Raw genomic sequence first — 24540 nt, 5'->3', positions numbered from 1 at the left:
TATAGTCACTAGAGTCGTTTTCACAGGAAGTCAACGTGAACTAGGTCAGGCTGTAGCAGAGAACGTGGCTGAGTTGGAACGCAGTCTCAGCACTTTATACGAAACCGCCATGACACAAGGAATGGACCAAGTGCCTCCGGAACTCTTCCAAATGGCCTCCGAAGTAACTCAGTGCGTTGAAAAGCTGAAACACTCCACGCCATTCTTTGAACAAGAACTTCCCATCACTGTAGCAGACGTGGTGGAGCTGCGCAGCTTGCAGGGACCTCTGAGGAAGCTGAGTTTAACCATAGGCAACTTGGAGCACGACGAAGAGCTGCGCAGAGATGCTTTTGTGGCGGTGCGCGAACCTTTAATCCGGATTGCTGAAATACTAGACCAAGTGCCGGAAGATTTGAAGATCAAACTCTTCAATCTGCACCAGCCTCTACAAAACGCTATTGAAATCATCACTTTGGAGCAGCACAATTTCGATATCAAACTGAGTGATTTGGATGAGTTGAAGAGGATTGGAGACTCAATTGGTGAGCTGGTGAGAGTCATAGAAGGACGGGATATTATGGACTTTCAGCCTATTGCCTCGCAATTAACCCAAAGAAACAATGAACTATCCCAAATTCTGGATAGAGTGGAAACTTTAAGCTTAATGGATATCGGGTTTGCTGTGAGGGAGTTCAGCGAAGCTGTAGAAGCAGTTTGCAAACAATTCCCCAGAGAAGAATCCCAATCCATTATGGAGGAGGAAGAGCCTGTTCATTTAAAGTCTCTGGATGGTCTTCAAGAGGTTGTGGTAGGTCTTCAGTCGGCTCGCACCCTCCCAGAGCAGCAGGTTCTACTAACTGACACTCTAGAGCTTTTGAAAGCAGTGGACAGAGCCTCCAGCTCACTAAAAGAAGACCAAACACCTCCAATTGACACATCCCTAGCCAACCTGACTAATGCAGTTAAGGTAATTTTAAAGAACCACCATCAACCCCAGCAAATTTCCACTCAACATCTCCAAGAGTGCCTGCACCAACTGCAAAAGCACGACATATCCAAACTGTTACCTCAACTTAGAGTACCAGTACAACGGGCTGGAGCCACCTTAACCCAAATCATCAACGAGGAAATAATCAAAAAATCATCACCAAGAAACCTAGCAGACTTGAAGAAGGCGGTAGCTTTGGCTACAGGTCCAGACCAACTCAAAGAACAACTACAACAGCTACAAACCGCCGTTGAAACGGAAAAATCTACTGAAGTGGTGGAGAACTTTATCGAGCATCACCTTCTGGAGGTTGTGGAGCGTGTGGGAGCTCCTCCTCTCACATCCGAAGCAATCTTCAAGTCAGCAGACGCTGTCAGCCAAGCCTTGAACCAACTCCCCTTACAGGAGAACCAAGCCTTGGTCAGTGCTCTTCAGGACATCAAAACCACTTTAAATCAAATGGCTACAAGTGCCATTGACATAGAAAAACGTATCAGGAAATTGGACAAAGTCAAAGCGTACGTCATTGAGCTGGAGCTAGCCGATATCCAGACTCCTTTGATACAGAACTTAAGTCATCTGCTTGATAACCTGCAGCAAGCTACCCTGGAAGGAAAAGAAATCGATGTGATCTTGGATACTGTGGAGGAGATTGCAGAAACATTAAGAGACACCACCGCAGAAGATGTGCAGGTGAGACAATGTCTGGAGAAGGCGGAGTCAGTGTTGGAGACCATGGTGTTATCTGAACAAATACAACCAGAAGTCCAGGCTTTATCTACAAGTATTGGAGAAGCCTTAAGGCCCACTTTCATGGTATCCAGCCAGGACCTCATTGAAACCCTTCAATTTATAAAAATCAAAAATGTACAACACTCCTTAGTTGGGCAACTAGAGGAGCTAAGTGTACAACCTCTACCAAGTTTGGAAGAGAAGCTGGAAGCTGACAGTTTACTGCAACTAGTTAAAGAGGTTGTGGTTAACGACATTCCCCCAACCATACCACCAATCACGTGTCCTAGTTTACAGCCTTTGGTGGAGAGTTTGCAAGACTTTGCAGCCCACCAAGTCCAAACAAGACGATTAAAGCTCCTTCAGGAAGCTTTAGGCGATCTGCAGATGGCTTGCAAAGACCAGAACTTAGATCAGGAGAGACGGGTTCTAGCGGATAGAATTAGCGCAGCCCTATCAGTGGAAGAACTAACTAGTGATGAGCTAAGTGAAGCCACCCATACAATCACCAAGCTCAACCTCTATCTTTGTCACTCTATTTCTGAAGAAGATTTCCTAAACTACTTAGAAAGCAACACCAGTGAGCATCTACAAAGCATACGAAACCAGACAGTGCATACCATAGAAGAACTGAGAAGTCATAGACAGGTGATAATACAAAAAATCCAGGAAGCCACTGATTCATTGCAGAACCTTACTAGAACCTTAGCAGGAGTGAAACACCTCAGCAAGGAGCGTGTTCTTTTAGTGCAAAAGTCTTTATATCCCCTACAAACGTCCATTAACGATCTGGTAGAATCACCACTTACTCCAGAAGACCTGAACTTCGTAGAAGGTATAACAGCTTTATTCCGTGATGTTGAGCTGGTAGTTTCAACCCCAGTTGAAGCTGGGCTAGTCCTGGACCTGTTGCAAAACCTCCAAGAAAGCGTAGCTTCCTTGGAAGGCAGCCAATCACCTTTGATAGCAGTTTGCCAGCATTTAACCACTCTACAACAAGAATTGCCAAATATTTGCCAGGAAATCGCAGCCAGCACCATGGTGGTGCTGGAAGAACCTGAAGAAGCCAACCTAGAAGCTCTACAGACACATCTAGAAGAATTCAACACCGGCCTTGACCAGTACTTTAACGCGAACGAAAGGGAAATCCTGCAAGAATCTAGAGGGTTGTTGGAGAAGGTTACCAAAGCTTTTGTAGAAAAAACAGAGCTGGAATTGGAGCCTGAAATTCAGGCTGTAGAACGCAAACTGGAAGGAAAACAAACTCCTGCAGTTACAGTCTCCAGGAATATCTTGGAGACCTGCAGGAGGGTTGCAGAATACTTGAGGAATCAGCAGAAAACTGATTCTACAATGACCCAAGTTAGAGAAGATTCTAGACCAGCAGAAACAATTGCCACTGAAGTTTCACTAAAATCTGCGGATGAAACTGAAGATGTTGCTGTTTCTGTACCTAAGGAAGACTTAACGACTGAAGAAACAGATTCTAAAGCCAAAACTGTAGCAGAACTAGTTGAAGCAGTGGGGTTGTCAGTAAAAGAAGTTACAGAATCTTCAATTCCATTGAGTGAAGATAAAGAAAAGTTAGAACAACCTGCGCCTGTATTAGAAAATCTTACAGCAAAAGAAATTCCTTCTGAAACTAAAGTACTGTCTATTCCTTTAACTGAAGATATTGCATCAAATATTCAAGAACCAGTTACATCAGAAAAACAGATTGAAGATGTTGTTTCTAAAGAGCAAGTAGAATCTGCTGGTGTTACAGAAACAGTGCAAGAAGTAGCTCCTCCAGCCAATCAAGAGCTTTTAGTTATTTTAACTGAGAAACTAAGTGAAGATGTTGCGTCAAAATCCCCACAATCTGTGGGAGAGAAAAGTGAAACAATGCAAGAAAAGCTTTCTGAAGAAATTGCTTTTGAACCCAAAGCAGTTATTGAACAAGTTGAAGAAAGCATATCCACTTCAGCACCTTTAATTTCTTTACCTGAAGATATTGCCACTAAATCTGCTGAGACTGAACACATTCGGAAAGAAGTGCCTTCAACTGCTTCAGGTGAAACTGTTACCCCAGGTAGAGAAGAAACAGAGAAATTCATTGAAGAGGTTGCTACCAAACCTATAGAGGAACCAGCTGTTGGAACTGATGAAGAAAAACCTGTTTCCCCAGCGGTAACAACTGAAGATGTTACTTCTAAACTAGAAGTGATTGAAGAACCAACAACTCTTGCTGTAGAAGAACCAGCACAATCCAAAGACGACGAAGGTCTGATAACCCATCTGAAAGCACTTAAATCTGCAATAGCAGTAATCCAGCCTTTATCAGAAGAAAAACGAGCTGCAGTTCGAGAATTGGAGAAAGCTGTGTCTGTCAATGCGGAACAGCTAGAAACAGCCCTTCAGTCCATGGATCTTCAAGGGCTGTCAGCCCAAGAACATGGAGCACTAATAGTGGCTGAAGAAACTTTATCTGAAATTCACAATTTGATTGACAGTCATGAAGGTTCCATTGAAACGGCAAAGAAAATGATTGAAGATTTAAGATTAGCTGTAGTGGCTACGGCCAAAGACTCTAAAGTCCGTGAAAACATTGAGCCACTGGAAGAAACAATGAAGAATGCTGTGAATTTAATGGAAACCATCACTTCAGAGAAGGATTTCAAGTCCAAGCTGTCCACGTCAGTGACTGCCCTTTTGGAGCAGACAGCCAAACTGAAAACTGATCAGAAACTATCAAAAACCAAACACGACATCCTGGGAAACATCAAAGAAGCTGGATCACAATTGCTACAAGCTTTGGAGACCATCTCCGTGGAAGTGGATATAGAGCAGAAGGTTGTGGATGTGTTACATGACTGTCTTGGAGTGTGTAGTGAGTACCTAGATATCTTCTCCAAACGTTCTAAAACTCCAAGCAAAAGCATTTCTGAGAAGTGGCAGGAATTTAAAGTGGCCATTCAAAGCGTCCCCCAACACTCCACCTTAACCCCTCTAAGACCTATGGTGGAGAAACTAGTAGACAACGTTCTAACTCTGATGAAACCTGAAACACCTCCACTCAGTGCACCTTGCAAACCTCTGCAGTTCCTCCAGAACTCCTTGAGAAACCTCCAAGAGTCGTTATCGGTCTCAGATGGGGCTGAAAACAAACCGAAGAAGATTCTAGTGTCTGAGTTACCAAGACCAGTGACCACGCTACAGTTCATTGCTAGTACCATCCTAGAGGAAAAAAGAGACAGACTTGGAACTGCTGATTTAAACATCCTAAAGTCAGCTAATGAAGCTGTGCACTCCTTGCTTAATTTGGTGGAAGAAGTTGAATTCAAACCAGCTGCAGATCAAGTCAAAACTTTAGATGAAAGTCGTGACAGTTTGAAGATTCTTCTAGCCAGCATCAACCAAGAGTCACAGATTAAGGACTTTATTGAACCTCTGCAAGACATATTGAAGAGTGTGGAGAAAGGGTTGGAGAAAGCCCTTACTGGAGAACAGGAAGAAAAGGACAAAAAGCAACACGTCTTGCTTGAACTCACCAAATCTTTCGGAAAATTCGTAACAAAGTTAGAAGAATCACCTCAAGCGGTACAACTCCAACAACCTCTACAAGCCATTCTAGAAACTGTCAAACAAGCTGAAGATACTGTAACACCCCAGGAGTTACCCAATCTACAGAAAATTGCTGACGCTGTAGAAGAAGTAAGCAGCCACCTGGAGGATAACTCCTTGAGTAGACACCTACAAACTCTGGAAGCCACCTTAGATGAGGTGATTTCTATTAACGAAACCTCTAAACAGCTCAAAGCACCAGAAGCACAACCTTCATTGGCTGAAACCCTCAACGAGTCTTTGCAACAACTCCAAAATGCTCTAGACTTAACCCATTTAGTTATAAAACCCAAGACATTAGAAGATGTCACTGCTTTGAAGAGTCTGAACGAGTCTTTAAAGGAGTTTCTTCAGTTTGTGGTTACCTGCAGACACTCAGGCAATATGGACCTGTTCCAGAAATTCGTACAACCTTTAGAAGAGCTACAAACCGCTATTGTGGACTCTCTCGACGCTAAACCGGTAGAGGAAGAAATGAAGTTGATTGAAGATATTGCTCAGAGACTCCGGAAGATTGCTGCAGCTCCAGGTTTTGACGTTAAAGACTTCTCAGAACATTTGGATTCGTTGCAAAACAAACTGATCACTGTGTGCATGAAGGCTGTTCTGAGTAGTGATAAAGAGAAGTCGGTGCTTCAGAAGCTTTTAATGCCCTTGGAGAAGGTTTCCAAAAGTATTATAGCAATGGAGAGGGAGTTGGCTTTAAGAACCACATTAAAAAAGAGTATTGGGAAGCTGGTTGAGGGTGCTGGGTACCTGGAGGAGTTTAAAGAGCTGTCCAAATGTTTAGAAGGTATGCCAGAACCTCACACCTTGCTTGAAGTGGTTGAAGCCTCGAGGCCACAGCTTGAAGCTTTAGTTTCTTCCCCTGCAACACCTCCACAAATCAAGGAAGCTGTCACTAATCTTCTTAAAGAAGATGCCTCTATAACCCAACTGCTTCAACTCGTTGAGTGTGTTGAAAAGTTACCCAAAGCCCCTCAGCCTACTTCCTTCACCCTAGTCAAAGACACTTTGGATGTAGTAAAAACTAACCTAAAAACTGCAGAACGTGGAGTAGTAGAACAACAACCGCAACCTTCCAAAGCTCTCCTAAGCCTTCTGGAGCTCCGCCAACCTTTAGAACAACTCGAAGCCGATCTCTCCCAAACTATAAAATCTGAGGCTTTGAATGTGGTTCAAACATCCCTGGAGAAGCTCTCCAAGACAATTCTGCAGATCGATGCCACATTGCACAAACCAATCATCACTAAAGTTGAGCAAGCAGAGCTGAAACAAGCTATTCAAGGCTTCAAGGAAGCCATAACCATCGTTCAAGCTCAACCAGAATTCAAACCAACGATCATACCACCATTACAAGCACTCACAGCTATCATGGAAGAACTGGAGGCTGAACTAACCTCAGAACAACCAATCAAAGACCTGAGCGTTCTACGAAACAGTCAAATTGAAGTGTCCAAATTGTGCGGCTTGATTAAAGAAGTCTGCATCAGCAGCTCTGGCTTTGAAGTACTCCAGGAGTTACTGGAACCTCTGGACTACCTCCAAGAGTGCCAGCAGAACCTACTGAACCTAATCAATAACGATTTGGTGCAGGACTTACAAGCTCAAGACAGTGAACTGATTAGCAGCTTAACTAGTCAAGTTAAGGAGGTGTTCCAAGTTGTGGATGGTCAAGAGAGTCTGCAGAAGGTCGTGGAGAAACTGAGGAAGTTACAGCAGAAGTCTCAGGAAGTCGTGAAAGCTAAATATCCTTGTACTGAGTATGTCCAGGAGGCTTTGAAGCTTCTCTCATTGAAAATTGATCAGATTTGTGGTGAAGATCTTGTTAAAGCTGAAAATAATCAAGAAGTACCGTCCAAGAATATTCTTGAAGCAACTCCAGTGGCTGAAGAAACAAACGACCAAAAAATGTTATCTGAGCAAAGAAAACAATCAAAAAGCATCTTGGTGACACAGCAAGTGAAAACTCTGAAACAAGTGATTGAAGATTTGAAGAATTCACCCCAACAAGCGGTACTCACTTCCCAGGACTTGAAGATCCTTGAAGCCACCACAACACAACTGGAAGCTTTGGAAGAAGGTGGAGTTTTGCCCAATGAAAATGTGCTGAAGACCGTTGAAGAACCTTTAAAGAAACTAAGCGTTTTGTTGGTGGAGCAAAGTGAAGAAGCTGATGTCATTGCCATTGAAGCTCAACAAGCTGTGGCAGAGCTTCAAAGTGCGGTTACTCAGTTGCAAGCTGCAGATACTAAAACTGCAGCATCCTCTGTGGAAAGCAAACAAGAAGAGCAAGGCGGACAAGTTGCTACTAAAGAAGAAGTTAAACTTGTGGAATCAGCCTCTTCAACATCTGAAGATGCTACAGAAGCAGCAATCAAAATTGAAGCAAGTGAAGATGGAGTACTGCAAACAGCTCCTGAACAAATCATCACCGCTCAGAAAGAAGAGTTATCACTTGTCAAAACTGCAGACACTGTTGAAGAAGGCCAAACAGGAACATCTGCAGAGCAGAAGAAACCATCGAAAGGCAAACAAATCTTGGGTATTGTGGCAGAACTTAGCAAGAAACTGAACATTGAAGCAGTGATTCTAGGCCACAAATCAAAGGAAGAAGAAGCTTTAGCTCTAGAAGTGCAAGAGACTATCACCAATTTGTGTGAAGCTTTTGAAAATTCAGAAGCTGGTGAAGAAGAGGCCAACTTGGCTATTCTGGTTGAACCCATGGAAAAGCTTTCACAAGTTACGCAAATTGAAGATGTGGCGCAACCTGAAGTTCAACAAGCTGTAGTCACGTTAAAACAGTCTGTAGATCTGGTTGTGGACACTGTTTCTACGAAGCTTCGAGTACCTTTGTCCAGGCTGTCCGCTACTCTAACCTCAGTTGTAACTCACCTCAACCTCAGAACTGCTATGAAACCTTTCGAAGATCTGAGTTCAGTACTTCAGAAACCCCTCCAAGGAGATTTAAGCCACCTCTCTGAAGCTGTGCCTGCTATAACTTCCTTAATAAAGGCTGTAGAAACTTCACCACAAATATCACCAGCACTGGAAGTCTTAGTGCAACCACTGCAGCAACTTCAAGCAGTTGTGCAAGAAGAACTACCTCCGGCCACTGCTCAGAAAGCTGTAGAAGCTGTAAGACTGGCTGTAGGTCAAGTAGCTCAGCAGAGCGCCTCTGAAGTGTCTGTAACCGAACCGTTACAAGCTCTGGTAGCCACCTTAACTGGTGTTGAAGATCGTTTAGCTCAGAAAGAAGCAGCGCAGCTTCTTCACAACGAGATAACAACACTAAAAGCTACATTTGAAGATCTACAGAAGCTACCACAACAAGGTCTACTATCTGAAACTCAGGTGCATCAATGCGTAGAAGCAGTGCAAGCAGCTTTGGAAGAGTTAGAAGAAACCTCTGTTCCTGTTTCTCAAATTGGTGATCTAGTACAGCCTCTTCAGAAGCTCTCCACAGTGATCATCCAAGCCCCTCAGCAAATAACCAAGCCTGAAGAAGTGGATATAGCTAAAAGTGAGGTGTTAAACGCCATTTCTTCCTTAAAACTCACACTAGACAGAGGAGAAGTCCCTCCAGCCCAAATTCCATCTACGGTGGAGCTATCGCTCAAAACTCTCTGCGCCTCTCTGTCTGAGGTCATCATGGAGAAGTTGCCCATAAATTTGGTGGCCCACCAAATCAAAACGTTGAAGCAAACGATTGAAGATCTGAAGAATTCACCTCAACAAGCGACAATCACTTCAGAAGATCTTAAAATCCTGGAAGCGGTCACAAATCAACTGGAGATTTTGGGAGAAGCTGCAGATTTGCCCAGTGAAGAGAAGTTGAAGACAGTTGAAGAACCACTGAAGAAATTGAGCGTTTTATTGGTGCAACAAGCTGAAGGCGCTCAGAAGCCCGAAATCACCCAATTGGAGGCTCAGAAAGCTGTGGAAGAGCTTGTAATCGCGGTTGCTGAGTTGCAGCCCTCAGAGCCACTGTCTCAGGATGTCCCTGCTCAAACAGAAAAACCAAGCAAAAAAGAGTCTGTTAAAAACGAAGAAACTGAAGAAGTTAAGCCTCAAACAGAGGAACTGAAGGAAGAAATTCCAATTAAACTTGCAGAAACACCTTCTTTAGGACTTACAGAAGAAGTGAGTGTTGTTGGAAATATTGAAGAAGAAGCTTCTAGTGAAACATCTGCAGCAAACGAAGAATCTAGGAAAGCTCAAGGACCTGCTTTGAAGAAAGAAGAAACCGAAAAAGTTAGTGTAGCACCAGCAGAAAGTGACAATATAGACCATCAATTTCCCCAAGAATCTAAAGAAAATGTTAAAGAATCTTCTAAACCTGAAGATGTAGCATCAAAAGAAGATTTAAAACTTGATACAGAAGAAGCACAGTTAGAAGAAACAACTGAAAAAAATATCATTGAAGACGTAGTGCCACTAGAAGCTTCAAGAGAAGATACAGTCAGTGACAAGACTGTAGCTGTAGAAAAGGGGCTTTCATCTAAAGAGGAGCAGAAATTGGAAGAACTTGAAGAAGTGTTTACTGCTGTGGAATCAGAAGAAACTACCAAAGAACTAACAAAGAAAGATCCGGAAGAAATACCTAAAAAAGAAGCAAAAGAAGATAAAATTAGCAATAAGCAACTAGGACCAGCAGAAGCTTCAAAAGAAGAAATTGCCACTGACAAACCTGTTCATGAAGAACAACCTGATAAAACCCAATCTGAAGAAGCAACCATGGTAGTAGATTTAGCTGAAGAGAAAAAGGAGCAGAAGCTGAAAGAACCAAAAGAAGAAGCTTCTCCTACTCAAGAGCCAAAAAAGAAAGGATTCGAAGAAGTGCCACAAGAAACCAGGATGGAAGAATCTGTCACTCAAGAAGAAATTGAAGAAAGTGTACTCAAAGAAGCAGTAGAAGCTCCAAAAGAAGATGCAGCTACTGACAAATCTGTGGATGATAAAAAACCTGAAGAGCAACCCTCAGTACCATCAGAAGAAACTTTCAAAGAACCACCTAGGAAAAAATCAGAAGAAGTGCTTAAAGAAGAAACTAGAACAGAAATTCCTGTCACTAAAGAAGAAATTGCAGCAGACGCACTTAAAGAAGCAGAACCTACAAAAGAAGATGTAGCTACTGAGAAATCTGTGGGTGAGCAAAAAGCTGTTACCGATGCACCAGTTCAAAAGACGATAAAGAGGAAAAAGAAGAAGTCCCCACCCAAAGAAGTGAAGAAGGAAGAGCCTAAAGAAGGGTCCAGTTCAGTGCAATCAGAAGAAACTAAGAAAGAATCAAATAAAGAAGCTAGAATAGAAGAGACTGTCATTAAAGAAGAAATTGAAGCAGCTCCAACTACTGACAAAACTAAATCTGACGATGTAGTTGAAGAAAAGAAGAAGGAGAAAAAGAAGAAGTCCCCACCCAAAGAAGTAAGGAAGGAAGAAACTTTAGAACCTGCCAAAGAAGCACCAAAGAAGGGAAAGCAAATTCTCGGTATTGTGGCGGAATTGAGCAAAAAACTCAACATCGAAGCGATTATTCTCAACCAAAAGTCCAAGGACGACCAAACTCAAGCTCTAGCTGAAGAAATCCAATCAAGCAGCGCAGCTCTGGCTCAAATTCTGAGCGAGGAAATCACCGACATATCCGACACTGAAGCTTCAGAAATTGAGGCTCTAATCCAACCTTTAGAGCAACTGTGCGTGGTAGTTACCCAAGTGCATGAAGAACTATCCAAACCACAAGTTGAAGAGGTAAAAAAACCTGAAGTGCAGACCGCCGTCAGTTCTTTGAAAGAAGCTGTAGATCAGATAGTTGCTCAGAAACCTACATCTCTTGGTAGGATCAGAGCAACATTGCAAACCTTCTCGCAGAACCTTGACAGTATTGGACAGAGGTTCAGATTGCCTTTAGCAACTCCCAGCCTGAACAAAGAACCTCAAAGCATTGAGCTGAAAGTCTCAGAAGCACAAGTAATGGAGTTACCTAAAGAACCAAAGTCTCAGATACTCCTCCAGTCTACACCCACCAAACAACATCAAAGCTCATCAGAATTGCCAGGTGAGCCATCAATGACTGTAACGTTACTTCAGTTAGTTCAGAACACCTCAGAACAGCTACAAAGCATCAAAAATCAACAAAACCTCAACCCACAACATGCTGCTTTAACTCAAATGGAAGAATCAGTAAATTCAGTTAAAGAAGCTTTGCAAGAAATACTGAAAGTTCAAGGGCAATCTGCTGAAGCTTTGCCCAACCCAGATGCTCAGAAATTAGCTCAGATTAAAAAGCCTCTTGAGATCTTCAACGCCCTTCTAATTAATCAGCCCAGTGACATAAAACAAGCAGTGGTTGCCCTTCAAGAGAGTTTGCGTTCAGTTCTTCTGAGTCCTATTGAAGCTCAAAACGTTAAGTCTTTAGAGCAACCGTTACAACAACTGTCAGCATCTTTGAGTGTGGTTGAGAATGATTTAAGCAAAAAATCAGCAAGAATGCTACTTGAAGTGGTGCAGGGCAATTCAGAAACACTTCTGAGTCTGAAATCAATTGAAACCCCACAACAAGCTACCATAAGTAAAATCGAAGATTCAGTGTCTAAGTTAAGCACAGCTTTGACTCAGATTCCCTCAGAAACTATTGAAGTCTTACCTACCAAAGAGGCTCAGAAACTGACTCAGATTTTAGAACCTTTAGAAAAACTTCAAGCTGTATTAGTAGAAATCAAAGCGGCTACCTTAAAAGGGGAAGTAAAAGAGTTGGAACCTACTGAAGTGAAGCAAGCAGTGTTGGTCTTAAAAGAAACAATAGACTCAGTACAATTTAGTTCTGAGACTAAACAACTTCAACTATTAGACACTCCATTGCAAGAACTTACAGCTTCATTGAGCCAAATTACAAGCTCAGAAAGCGCAACTCTACTTGAAGTGGTTCAAAAAGCTTCAGAAGAAATCAAAGTTTTACAACTCGAAACCAAAGATTTGAGTATTTCCCCCGAACAGGCTTTATTGCAACAAATGGAAGAACCTCTGAAGGTGCTTCAGGAGGTTTTGGAACAGGACAAAGTATCAGACGTGGATCAAAAAGTGCAAGCTCAAATCAAAGAACCGCTGGAAGAACTGACAGCATGTATTGTTCAGAATAAAGAGGCTTTGTTAAAAGGAGAGGTCTCAGAAATGCAAAAACCCGCAATTAAGCAAGCAGTGAGTGCTCTGAAGTTAAAAATAGACTCAGTAATGCTGAGTCAGGATGAAGGTAACAAATTGGAGGTATTGGAAACACCGTTAAAGGCGCTTTCTGCTGTTTTAAGTCAAGTGGAAGTCGCTGAGTCGAAAAGTATTGAAGCTGCTCAGACATTGCTTGAGGTTGTTCGGAAAACATCAGAAGAATTACAAGCCTTGACAGTGGAAACCAAAGATGTTGCTGCAACTCCTCAACAAGCCAACCTACAACAAATTGAGGAGCCAATCAAAAACCTTGAAAAAGCTTTGGAACAACTTACGTCAACCTCGTCTGAGTCTGTCCAAGAATTAACATCAGAAGAATCTCAGAAGTTGGTTGAGATCAAAGAACCTTTGGAAAAACTTAAATCAGTCATTGTAGAGGTTAAGAATTCTTCCTTCAAACCTGAGGTAACTGAAACACAAACTCCTGAGCTGAAACAGGCAGTTACAGCTCTAAAAGAGAAGATTGATTCTGTACTTTTGAGTCCTTCTGAAGCTCAAACGTTAAAAGTTTTAGAAACTCCTTTACAACAACTTTCCGCTACTCTAAGTCAGGTTGAAGCAACATCTGACACAAAATCAGAACAGCAGGATGTTAGCGTGGTTCAGACGTTGCTTGAGGTGGTTCAGAAGACATCAGAAGAGTTACAAGCTCTAAAAGTGGAAACTAAAGATCTCGTTGCAACTCCCCAACAAGCTAACGTTCAACAGATTGAAGAGCCAATCAAAAACCTTGAAAAAGCTTTGGAACAACTTGTGTCAAACTCGTCTGAGTCTGTCCAAGAATTAACATCAGAAGAATCTCAGAAGTTGGTTGAGATCAAAGAACCTTTGGAAAAACTTAAATCAGTCATTGTAGAGGTTAAGAATTCTTCCTTCAAACCTGAGGTAACTGAAACACAAACTCCTGAGCTGAAACAGGCAGTTACAGCTCTAAAAGAGAAGATTGATTCTGTACTTTTGAGTCCTTCTGAAGCTCAAACGTTAAAAGTTTTGGAAACTCCTTTACAACAACTTTCCGCTACTCTAAGTCAGGTTGAAGCAACTTCTGATGTGAAACCAGTAAGAAAAGATGTTTCCACAGCCCAGACGTTACTTGAAGTGGTTCAGAAAACCTCAGAAGATCTTGTAGCGCTGAAGCAAAGTGTCAAAGATGTTGCTACTGTAACACCTCAACAAGCCACCATTCAACAGATTGATAGTCCGGTAAAGCAACTTGAAGAAGCATTACTTCAAGTTATTGAATCCCCAACTGATTCTGCTACTGATCTGACATCGGAAGAGGCTCAGAAGTTGGCTGAAATCAAGAAGCCTTTGGAAAAACTGAAGGTTATAATTGTTGAAGTTAAAAATGCAGCGTCCAAGCAGCAATTACAGCAAATTCAACTTCCTGAAGTCAAACAGGCTGTTGCAGCCTTGAAACAGAAGATTGACTTAGTTCTTCTTAGTCCTTCTGAAGCACAGACGATGAAGATATTGGAAACGCCATTAAAACAACTTTCTGCATCATTAGGTCAAGTTGAAGCAGTTTCTGATGGTAAAACAGTAAGAAGAGATGTTTTGGCAGCTCAGATGTTGCTTGAAGTGGTTCAGAAAACCTCAGAGAACCTTGTAGCCCTGAAACAAAGTGTCAAAGATGTTGCTACTGGAACGCCTCAGCAAGCGAACATTCAACAGATTGAAAGCCCGGTAAAACAACTTGAAGAAGCTCTACAGCAAGCAATTACAACATCAGCTGAATCTACTACTGATCTGACATCAGAAGAGTCTCAGAAATTGGCTGAAATTGCAGAACCTTTGGAAAAACTGAAGATTATCGTTGTTAATATCAAAAACGCAGCATCCAAACAGGAATTGTTGCAAATTCAATCTTCTGAAGTCAAGCAAGCTGTTTCGAGTCTAAAAGAGAAAATTGAATCAGTACTTCTGAAGCCTTCTGAGGCTCAAACGTTGAAAATACTAGAAACACCATTAAAGCAACTTTCAGCCTCTTTAAGTCAAGTTGAAGCAACTTCCGATGAGAAATCGTTAAGGAAAGATGTTGCCACAGCTCAGACTTTGCTTGAGGTCGTTCAGAAGACATCAGAAGACCTTGTGGCTCTGAAGCAAAGCGTCCAAGACGTTTCTGGGGTTACACCTCAGCAGGCCAGCATTCAGCAGATTGAGAGTCCAGTGAAAGAACTCGAAGAAGCTTTACAACAAGTGATTGCAACCTCAGCTGAGTCTACAACAGATCTGACATCAGAAGAGTCTCAGAGATTGGCTGAAATTGCAGAACCCTTGGAAAAACTTAAGGTTATCGTTGTTGATATCAAAAACGCAGCATCCAAACAGGAATTGTTGCAAATCCAACCTTCTGAAGTCAAGCAAGCTGTTTCAAGTCTAAAAGAGAAAATTGAGTCAGTTCTACTTAAGCCTTCTGAGGCTCAGACGTTGAAAATACTAGAAACACCATTAAAGCAACTTTCAGCCTCTTTAAGTCAAGTTGAAGCAACTTCCGATGAGAAATCGTTAAGGAAAGATGTTGCCACAGCTCAGACTTTGCTTGAAGTCGTTCAGAAGACATCAGAAGACCTTGTAGCTCTGAAGCAAAGCGTCCAAGACGTTTCTGGGGTTACACCACAGCAGGCCAGCATTCAGGAGATTGAGAGTCCGTTAAAACAACTTGAAGAAGCTTTACTGCAAGTGGTTTCATCTTCAGATGAGTCTACCAAAGATTTAACTTCAGAAGAAGCTCATAAATTGGCTCAGATCAAAGAGCCTTTAGAGAAATTGAAGATTATTTTCGTGGAGATCCAGAACGCAGCATCTAAGCCTGAATTGCAGAAAACTGAAGCTCCTGAAGTCAAGCAAGCTGTTTCAACTTTGAAACAGAAGATTGACTCAGTTCTTCAAGCTCCTTCTGAAGCGCAAACATTGAAAATATTGCAAACTCCTTTAAAACAACTTTCAACTACTTTAAGTCAAGTTGAAGCGGTTGTTGCTGAAAAACCAGTAAGAAAAGATGTTACCACAGCTCAAACGTTGCTTGAAGTGATTCAGAAAACATCAGAAACTTTGAAGCAAAGCGTTAAAGACGTTCCTGGTGTAACACCTCAACAAGCCAGCATTCAGCAGATTGAGAATCCAGTGAAAGAACTCGAAGCAGCTTTACAGCAAGTGATTGCAACCTCAGCTGATTCTACAACAGATCTGACATCAGAAGAGGCTCAGAGGTTGGCTGAAATTGCAGAACGTTTGGAAAAACTGAAGGTTATCGTTGTTGATATCAAAAACGCAGCATCCAAACAGGAATTGTTGCAAATCCAACCTTCTGAAGTCAAGCAAGCTGTTTCAAGTCTAAAAGAGAAAATTGAGTCAGTACTTCTGAAGCCTTCCGAGGCTCAAACGTTGAAAATACTAGAAACACCATTAAAGCAACTATCAGCCTCGTTAAGTCAAGTTGAAGCAACTTCCGATGAGAAATCGTTAAGGAAAGATGTTGCCACAGCTCAGACTTTGCTTGAAGTTGTTCAGAAGACATCAGAAGACCTTGTAGCTCTGAAGCAAAGCGTCCAAGACGTTTCTGGGGTTACACCTCAGCAGGCCAGCATTCAGCAGATTGAGAGTCCGGTAAAACAACTTGAAGAAGCCCTAGAACAAGTGATTGCAACTTCAACTGAGTCTACAATAGATTTGACATCAGAAGAGTCTCAGAAGTTGGCTGAAATTGCAGAACCCTTGGAAAAACTTAAGGTTATCGTTGTTGATATCAAAAACGCCGCATCCAAGCCGGAATTGTTGCAAATCCAGCCTTCTGAAGTCAAGCAAGCTGTTTCAAGTCTAAAAGAGAAAATTGAGTCAGTACTTCTGAAGCCTTCCGAGGCTCAAACGTTGAAAATACTAGAAACACCATTAAAGCAACTTTCAGCCTCTTTAAGTCAAGTTGAAGCAACTTCCGATGAGAAATCGTTAAGGAAAGATGTTGCCACAGCTCAGACTTTGCTTGAAGTCGTTCAGAAGATATCAGAAGACCTTGTAGCTCTGAAGCAAAGCGTCCAAGACGTTTCTGGGGTTACACCACAGCAGGCCAGCATTCAGGAGATTGAGAGTCCGTTAAAACAACTTGAAGAAGCTTTACTGCAAGTGGTTTCATCTTCAGATGAGTCTACCAAAGATTTAACTTCAGAAGAAGCTCATAAATTGGCTCAGATCAAAGAGCCTTTAGAGAAATTGAAGGTTATTTTCGTGGAGATCCAGAACGCAGCATCTAAGCCTGAATTGCAGAAAACTGAAGCTCCTGAAGTCAAGCAAGCTGTTTCAACTTTGAAACAGAAGATTGACTCAGTTCTTCAAGCTCCTTCTGAAGCGCAAACATTGAAAATATTGCAAACTCCTTTAAAACAACTTTCAACTACTTTAAGTCAAGTTGAAGCGGTTGTTGCTGAAAAACCAGTAAGAAAAGATGTTACCACAGCTCAAACGTTGCTTGAAGTGATTCAGAAAACATCAGAAACTTTGAAGCAAAGCGTTAAAGACGTTCCTGGTGTAACACCTCAACAAGCCAGCATTCAGCAGATTGAGAATCCAGTGAAAGAACTCGAAGCAGCTTTACAGCAAGTGATTGCAACCTCAGCTGATTCTACAACAGATCTGACATCAGAAGAGGCTCAGAGGTTGGCTGAAATTGCAGAACCCTTGGAAAAACTGAAGGTTATCGTTGTTGATATCAAAAACGCAGCATCCAAACAGGAATTGTTGCAAATCCAACCTTCTGAAGTCAAGCAAGCTGTTTCAAGTCTAAAAGAGAAAATTGAGTCAGTACTTCTGAAGCCTTCCGAGGCTCAAACGTTGAAAATACTAGAAACACCATTAAAGCAACTATCAGCCTCGTTAAGTCAAGTTGAAGCAACTTCCGATGAGAAATCGTTAAGGAAAGATGTTGCCACAGCTCAGACTTTGCTTGAAGTTGTTCAGAAGACATCAGAAGACCTTGTAGCTCTGAAGCAAAGCGTCCAAGACGTTTCAGGTGTAACACCTCAGCAGGCCAGCATTGCACAGATAGAAAGTCCGTTAAAACAACTTGAAAATGTTCTACAGCAAGTGATTGCAACTGCAGTCGAATCTGCAACAGACCTGACGTCAGAAGAGGCTCAGAAGTTGACTGAAATTGCAGAACCATTAGAGAAACTGAAGGTAGTCGTTGTTGATATCAAAAACGCCGCATCCAAGCCGGAATTGTTGCAAATCCAACCTCCTGAAGTTAAGCAAGCTGTTTCAAGTCTAAAAGAAAAAATTGAGTCAGTTCTTCTGACTCAATCTGAGGCTCAGACATTGAAAATATTAGAGCAACCTTTACAGCAACTTGTAGCTTCTTTAAGTGAGGTTGAAACCACCTCAGAGAACGCAGAGCAGAGTCTAAAGGCGGCAAGAGACTTACTGGAAACGGTTCAGAAGACATCAGAAGAACTTCGAGTTCTGAAGCGCGCGATTAAAAAGACCTCACCAACACCTCAGCAAGTGATTTTGCAAAACCTTGAGAAACCTGTAAAAGCTGTAAAGCAAGCTTTAGAAAAGGTTGTGACGAGCACAATTCAAGATTTATCAAACCAGCAAATTCAGGCATTAGATCAGATCAGTAAACGTTTAAATGTAATCAATTCTGGCATTTTGGAAAATAGACCCGACGTTTTGTCGCAAATTAAAACATCCTCAGATGAGTTGTGTGGTGCTATTGAAGCTGTGGCTTTTAGTGGGTCTCAGAACATACAAATCTTGGAGAATCCTTTGAAAACCCTTGCGGCGTGTTTAAGTAAAATTTCTTCTGAGCTTGCTGAAAAAGAAGAAGTTGCATCAGAAACTAATCTGAAATATCTGACGCTAGCAAAAGACCTCAAATTACCAGTAACTCAGCTGCAGGAAGAGCTTCATATCCTGGCAACAAAATCACACTTAATGCCTCAAAATCTTCACAACTTCCTCAAGTTAGAACCTCCTCTCCAACAGTTGCGGTCTTCGTTGGACTTTGTAGAGCAACACAGTCAAAAAACCAACATGGAGGAACTTTCTGAGGAACTTTACCAGCCTCTGACAAGTCTGGTACCTTCTATGGAAGACCTGTTAATTGAGCTGGTGAAAGTTAACTCTCTACTGGATAAAGAGGGCACAAAAATTGACTTAAAACATCTTCTGAGAGCCTTCCAGATGTTGAACAAAGGTTCTGAGGTGGTGTTAGCTTTGCCAGTTGACAACAAACTGCTGGAGGCGCTATTTATGCCTTTGCACGACGTCAAGCTGGTGTTGGAAGAGGTGGAAGCTTCCCTGCAAGAAGAGATAGTTGGGAAGAGGTTAGAGGTGTTGAAACCGCTCCTCCAGGTTCAAGAAGAACTTCTTCAATTACCAGTAACTGAACTAGCAGTGGAGAAACTTGTTAAAGCTAAACAATCGTTTCAAAACCTGGAGGCAATTTTAACTTTGGGATTGCAAGCGGATGATACGTATGAGTTGGTGGAAGGTTTGATCAAGCAAAGCAACAACGCTTTGGAGCAGCTGCAAGCTAATCTGCAACTACTCAGAACATCCTTAGCAACTCCAGGAGCTTTAGCTTTGGAGAGGCCAGGGATATCCAAGGCTCTGAAGACCACTGTAGCTTTCCTGGATCGTGTGAATTTTGAAAGGAAATTCTCTCGCCTTAAGGTGGAAGCTACGCTTAAGGAGTTGCAGGAAGTACTGCAAGAAGTGGTACAGGAGTTCAACAAAGACAGGAATGACTTTAAAGCAGTGGAAAATCTTAAAAACGCATCCAAAGCACTGAACACTCAGTTGAGTAAACTCCAAAGCCTTGCCAAGGTTTTTAAGGATTTGGAGCAGGACAGCATACTGAAACTGGAGGGTTTGATGAAACCTTTACTCACCCTCGAAGATAACCTTCTGGTGGTGGAGGAAATTGGAGATTCTACAAACGACTTCAACGAGGATTACTATCACAAGTTGAGCAGTGTGGGAGACCAACTGGTCAGCTTCTCCCTACATCTGGAAGATATACTGTCAAATCCTCAAGTTTTGAGCAATGAGGAACTGAAACTGGCCCAAATGCTGCACAACTGCAAGCAAACTCTGGAAAACGCCTCCAATGTAACCAGCCTCAACGACAAAATGGAGGTTTTGAGTCAGGCACTTAAACTGTCAGCCACAGACCTCCAAGTCGTACAGCAAGACTTGTTCAAAGCTGCAGTGCAAAAGAGGACAGACTTCCTGTTTTCCAAATCTCTGGAAAAACACTTGAAAGAGCTTAACAACAATCTGTACCGAGACACTTTCCTCCATCGTGCCTCTAAACCTCTAGTAAAAGTCATTGACCAGCTCTCAACAACCAGAAAATCATTACTAAAGACCAGTTTAGAGGACATTCCAGCAGATCTGGAAGAAGTACACCTTCAAACACTTACCATACACACTGAACTGGACGCTCTTAAAGAAATAGTGAAAAACATCAAAAGTGAAGAAGAAATCATACCTAGAAAAGGCCTATTGAAGCAAACTTTGAAGAAAATTGACACACAACTAAGTAAAACTGTCACATTGGCAACGTCTTCCCCAACTTTAACCCAAATCAAGGATGATCTGATTGCTCTACAGGAATGTTTGAAAAACATCTCAAAAGATATTGACGAAATGGGTGATCAAATTGAAGAAATTCTGGTTATTCAAGATGAACAAGATGGCGACAAAACAAAAGGGGTTGAACTGATTTTACAGCCGGATGAAGATAAAGTTACAAAGTTAGAAGGTAATGACATTAACGACAACAAACAAACTGAAGAAGTTGAAAAACTGATTGAAGTAGAAGACGTTAAGGCTGCAACACAGGAAGAAGATCAAACTAAAGAAACTGAGGCAGGATCACAAATCGAGGAGGCTGACAGAAAAGTGATCGAAGAGGCTGAAGCCGTAGCTAGCAAAGAAGAACAATATAAAGGTGGTGAAGAAGCTGGAATAAAAGTTAAGAAAGAACAGGAAGAAGAAGTAAAAGCTGATAATGAAAAAGATGCTGAAATCGAAGCTAAAACCAAACAAGAAACGGAAGAAGCAGAGGCAAAGTTAAAGCACGAAAAAGAGGAAACAGAAGAAAAAGCCAAGAAGGAAAAAGATGAAACTGAGGCTAAAGCGAGAAAGGAAAAAGAAGAAACGGAACGTCAAACCAAAGAAAAAGCTGAAGCCATGACCAAGAAGGAAACGGAAGAAGCTGAAGCCAATGCCAAGAAAGAAAAAGAAGAAGTTGAACGTAAAGCAAAAGAAGAAGCTGAAGCCAAAGCCAAGAAAGAAAAGGAAGAAGCTGAAGCTAAAGCTAAGAAGGAAAAAGAAGAAACTGAAGCTAAGGCAAAGAAGGAAAAAGAAGAAACTGAAGCTAAAGCTAAGAAGGTAAAAGAAGAATTAGAACAGAAAGCAAAAGAGGAAGCTGAAGCTAAGGCCAAGAAGGAAAAGGAAGAAGCTGAAGCTAAAACTAAGAAAGAAAAAGAAGAATTAGAACGCAAAGCAAAAGAGGAAGCTGAAGCCAATGCCAAGAAAGAAAAAGAAGAAGTTGAACGTAAAGTAAAAGAAGAAGCTGAAGCCAAAGCCAAGAAAGAAAAAGAAGAAACTGAAGCTAAAGCAAAGAAGGAAAAAGAAGAAACTGAAACTAAAGCAAAGAAGGAAAAAGAAGAAACTGAAGCTAAAGGTAAGAAGGAAAAAGAAGAACTAGAACGGAGAGCAAAAGAGGAAGCTGACGCCAAGGCCAAGAAGGAAAAAGAAGAATTAGAACGCAAAGCAAAAGAGGAAGCTGAAGCCAAAGCCAAGAAAGAAAAGGAAGAAGCTGAAGCTAAAGCTATGAAGGAAAAAGAAGAATTAGAACGGAAAGCAAAAGAGGAAGCTGAAGCCAGGGTCAAGAAGGAAAAAGAAGAATTAGAACGCAAAGCAAAAGAGGAAGCTGAAGCCAAAGCCAAGAAAGAAAAGGAAGAAGCTGAAGCTAAAGCTAAGAAGGAAAAAGAAGAAGCTGAAGCTAAAGCTAAAAAGGAAAAAAAAGAATTAGAACGGAAAGCAAAAGAGGAAGCTGAAGCCAAAGCCAAGAAAGAAAAGGAAGAAGCTGAAGCTAAAGCTAAGAAGGAAAAAGAAGAAGCTGAAGCTAAAGCTAAGAAGGAAAAAGAAGAATTAGAACGGAAAGCAAAAGAGGAAGCTGAAGCCAAGGTCAAGAAGGAAAAAGAAGAATTAGAACGCAAAGCAAAAGAGGAAGCTGAAGCCAAAGCCAAGAAAGAAAAGGAAGAAGCTGAAGCTAAAGCTAAGAAGGAAAAAGAAGAAGCTGAAGCTAAAGCTAAGAAGGAAAAAGAAGAATTAGAACGGAAAGCAAAAGAGGAAGCTGAAGCCAAGGTCAAGAAGGAAAAAGAAGAATTAGAACGCAAAGCAAAAGAGGAAGCTGAAGCCAAAGCCAAGAAAGAAAAGGAAGAAGCTGAAGCTAAAGCTAAGAAGGAAAAAGAAGAATTAGAACGCAAAGGAAAAGAGGAAGCTGAAGCCAAAGCCAAGAAAGAAAAGGAAGAAGCTGAAGCTAAAGCTAAGAAGGAAAAAGAAGAATTAGAACTCAAAGCAAAAGAAGAAGCTGAAGCCAAAGCCAAGAAAGAAAAGGAAGAAGCTGAAGCTAAAGCTAAGACGGAAAAAGAAGAAGCTACAGCTAAGAAGGAAAAAGAAGAATTAGAACGGAAAGCAAAAGAGGAAGCTGAAGCCAAAGCCAAGAAAGAAAAGGAAGAAGCTGAAGCTAAAGCTAAGAAGGAAAAAGAAGAAGCTGAAGCTAAAGCTAAGAAGGAAAAAGAAGAATTAGAACGGAAAGCAAAAGAGGAAGCTGAAGCCAAGGCCAAGAAGGAAAAAGAAGAATTAGAACGCAAAGCAAAAGAGGAAGCTGAAGCCAAAGCCAAGAAAGAAAAGGAAGAAGCTGAAGCTAAAGCTAAGAAGGAAAAAGAAGAATTAGAACTCAAAGCAAAAGAAGAAGCTGAAGCCAAAGCCAAGAAAGAAAAGGAAGAAGCTGAAGCTAAAGCTAAGAAGGAAAAAGAAGAAGCTGAAGCTAAAGCTAAGAAGGAAAAAGAAGAATTAGAACGGAAAGCAAAAGAGGAAGCTGAAGCCAAGGCCAAGAAGGAAAAAGAAGAATTAGAACGCAAAGCAAAAGAGGAAGCTGAAGCCAAAGCCAAGAAAGAAAAGGAAGAAGCTGAAGCTATAGCAAAGAAGGAAAAAGAAGAATTAGAACGCAAAGCAAAGGAAAAAGCTGAAGCCAAAGCCAAGAAAGAAAAGGAAGAAGCTGAAGCTAAAGCTAAGAAGGAAAAAGAAGAATTAGAACGCAAAGCAAAAGAGGAAGCTGAAGCCAAAGCCAAGAAAGAAAAGGAAGAAGTTGAAGCTAAAGCTAAGAAGGAAAAAGAAGAATTAGAACGCAAAGCAAAAGAGGAAGCTGAAGCCAAAGCCAAGAAAGAAAAGGAAGATGCTGAAGCTAAAGCTAAGAAGGAAAAAGAAGAATTAGAACGAAAAGCAAAAGAGGAAGCTGAATCCAAGGTTATGAAGGAAAAGGAAGAAGCTGAAGCTAAAGCTAAGAAGGAAAAAGAAGAAGTTAAGGTTAAAAAGGAAAAACAGGAAGCTGAACGTAAAGCCAAAGAAGAAGCTGAAGCCAAAGCCAAGAAAGAAAAGGAAGAAGCTGAAGCTAAAGCTAAAAAGAAAAAAGAAGAAGTTGAACGTAAAGCCAAAGAAGAGGCTGAAGCCAAATCCAAGCAAGAGAAGGAAAAAGCTGAAGCAAAAGCCAGAAAAGAAAAGGAAGAGGCTGAAGCTAAAGCTAAGAAAGAAAAAGAAGAATTAGAACGCAAAGTAAAAGAGGAAGCTGAAGCCAAGGCCAAGAGGGAAAAGGAAGAAGCTAAGGTTAAAAAGGAAAAACAAGAAGCTGAACGTAAAACCAAAAAAGAAGCTGAAACCAAAGCCCAGAAAGAAAAGGAAAAAGCTGAAGCTAAAGCTAAAAAAGAAATGGATGAAGCTGAATGTAAAACTAAGGAAGAAGCTGTAGTCAAGGCCAAAAAAGAAAAAGAAGAAGTTGAGAAACTGAAGGAAAAGGAAGAATTAGAACGCAAAGATAACCAAATAGCTGAAGCTAAGGCTAAAAATGAGAAGGAAGAAGCAGAAGAAAAAGCAAAGAAAGAAGAAGAAACTGCTGCTAAATCTAAAAAGGAAAAGGCTGAAGCTAATGCTAAGAAGGAAAAAGACGAAGCGGACGCTAAGGCTAATAAGGAAAAGGAAGAATTAGAACGCAAAGCTAAACAGGACGCTGAATCGAAAGCGAAAAGAGAGAATGAAAAAGCAAAAGCAAAGGCGGAAAAAGAAAAAGAAGAAACGGAAGCTAGAGTTAAGAAAGAGTCTGAACGTAAAGCCAAAGAGGATGCTGAAGCCAAGGCCAAGAAGGAAAAAGAAGATGCTGAAGCTAAATCTAAAAAACAGATGAAAGAGGCAGAAGCAAGAGTCAAGCAAGAAAAAGACGTAGCTGAAGGTAAAACTAAAGCAAAAGCTGAAACCACCGCCAAAAAAGAAGCAGAAAGAGCCAAGGACGATGCTGAACCAACAAAAAGTAAGACACCAAAAAATAAGGATGAACTAAGCGCTAAACAAGAAACCGAACAAACACAATACAAAACAGATATAAGCGTGGACACAACAATCTACGATGAGGAAGAACTGAAGAAAAGCAAAGAGAAACAAAACGATTTGTCTACATTTGACGGCAAAACTGATTTCGACTCTGACGACCTCTACAAACCAACCGACTACCACGGACCTAGGTACTCGGGCAAAAAACCCATTTTTACCACCACCCTCAGCGACCGAACCACCACGACCAATACCAGAATGAAGATGACGTGTAGCGTCATCAGTGACAGCCCAATGGTCATTGATTGGTTGAAGAACGGTGCCAACTTGCAGAACATGGAGAATTACTATCAAGGTTTGTCAGTTTGCGTATGTTGGTTTGAATGGTTGCTCTAGTA

General features: G+C 41.5%; 1 protein-coding gene across 1 annotated transcript in view; it reads left to right on the top strand.

Annotated features, from left to right (window-relative positions):
• Nucleotides 1–24540, top strand: part of LOC145731382 (uncharacterized) — a 49512-nt gene that overhangs the window by 9324 nt on the left and 15648 nt on the right. The window contains exon 17 of the mRNA XM_081983144.1: nt 27–24497. Within this exon, the coding sequence (XP_081839270.1) occupies nt 27–24497 (24471 nt within the window). The remainder of the gene's footprint in view (nt 1–26; nt 24498–24540) is intronic.

The sequence above is a fragment of the Ips typographus genome, linkage group LG7, assembly GCF_016097725.1.
Source record: "Ips typographus isolate SLU linkage group LG7, UJ_Ityp_2.0, whole genome shotgun sequence".
NCBI classification, from domain to species: domain Eukaryota; kingdom Metazoa; phylum Arthropoda; class Insecta; order Coleoptera; family Curculionidae; genus Ips; species Ips typographus.
The sequence above is the reverse complement of the archived record's forward strand: the minus strand, read 5'-3'. Positions and strand labels throughout refer to the sequence as shown.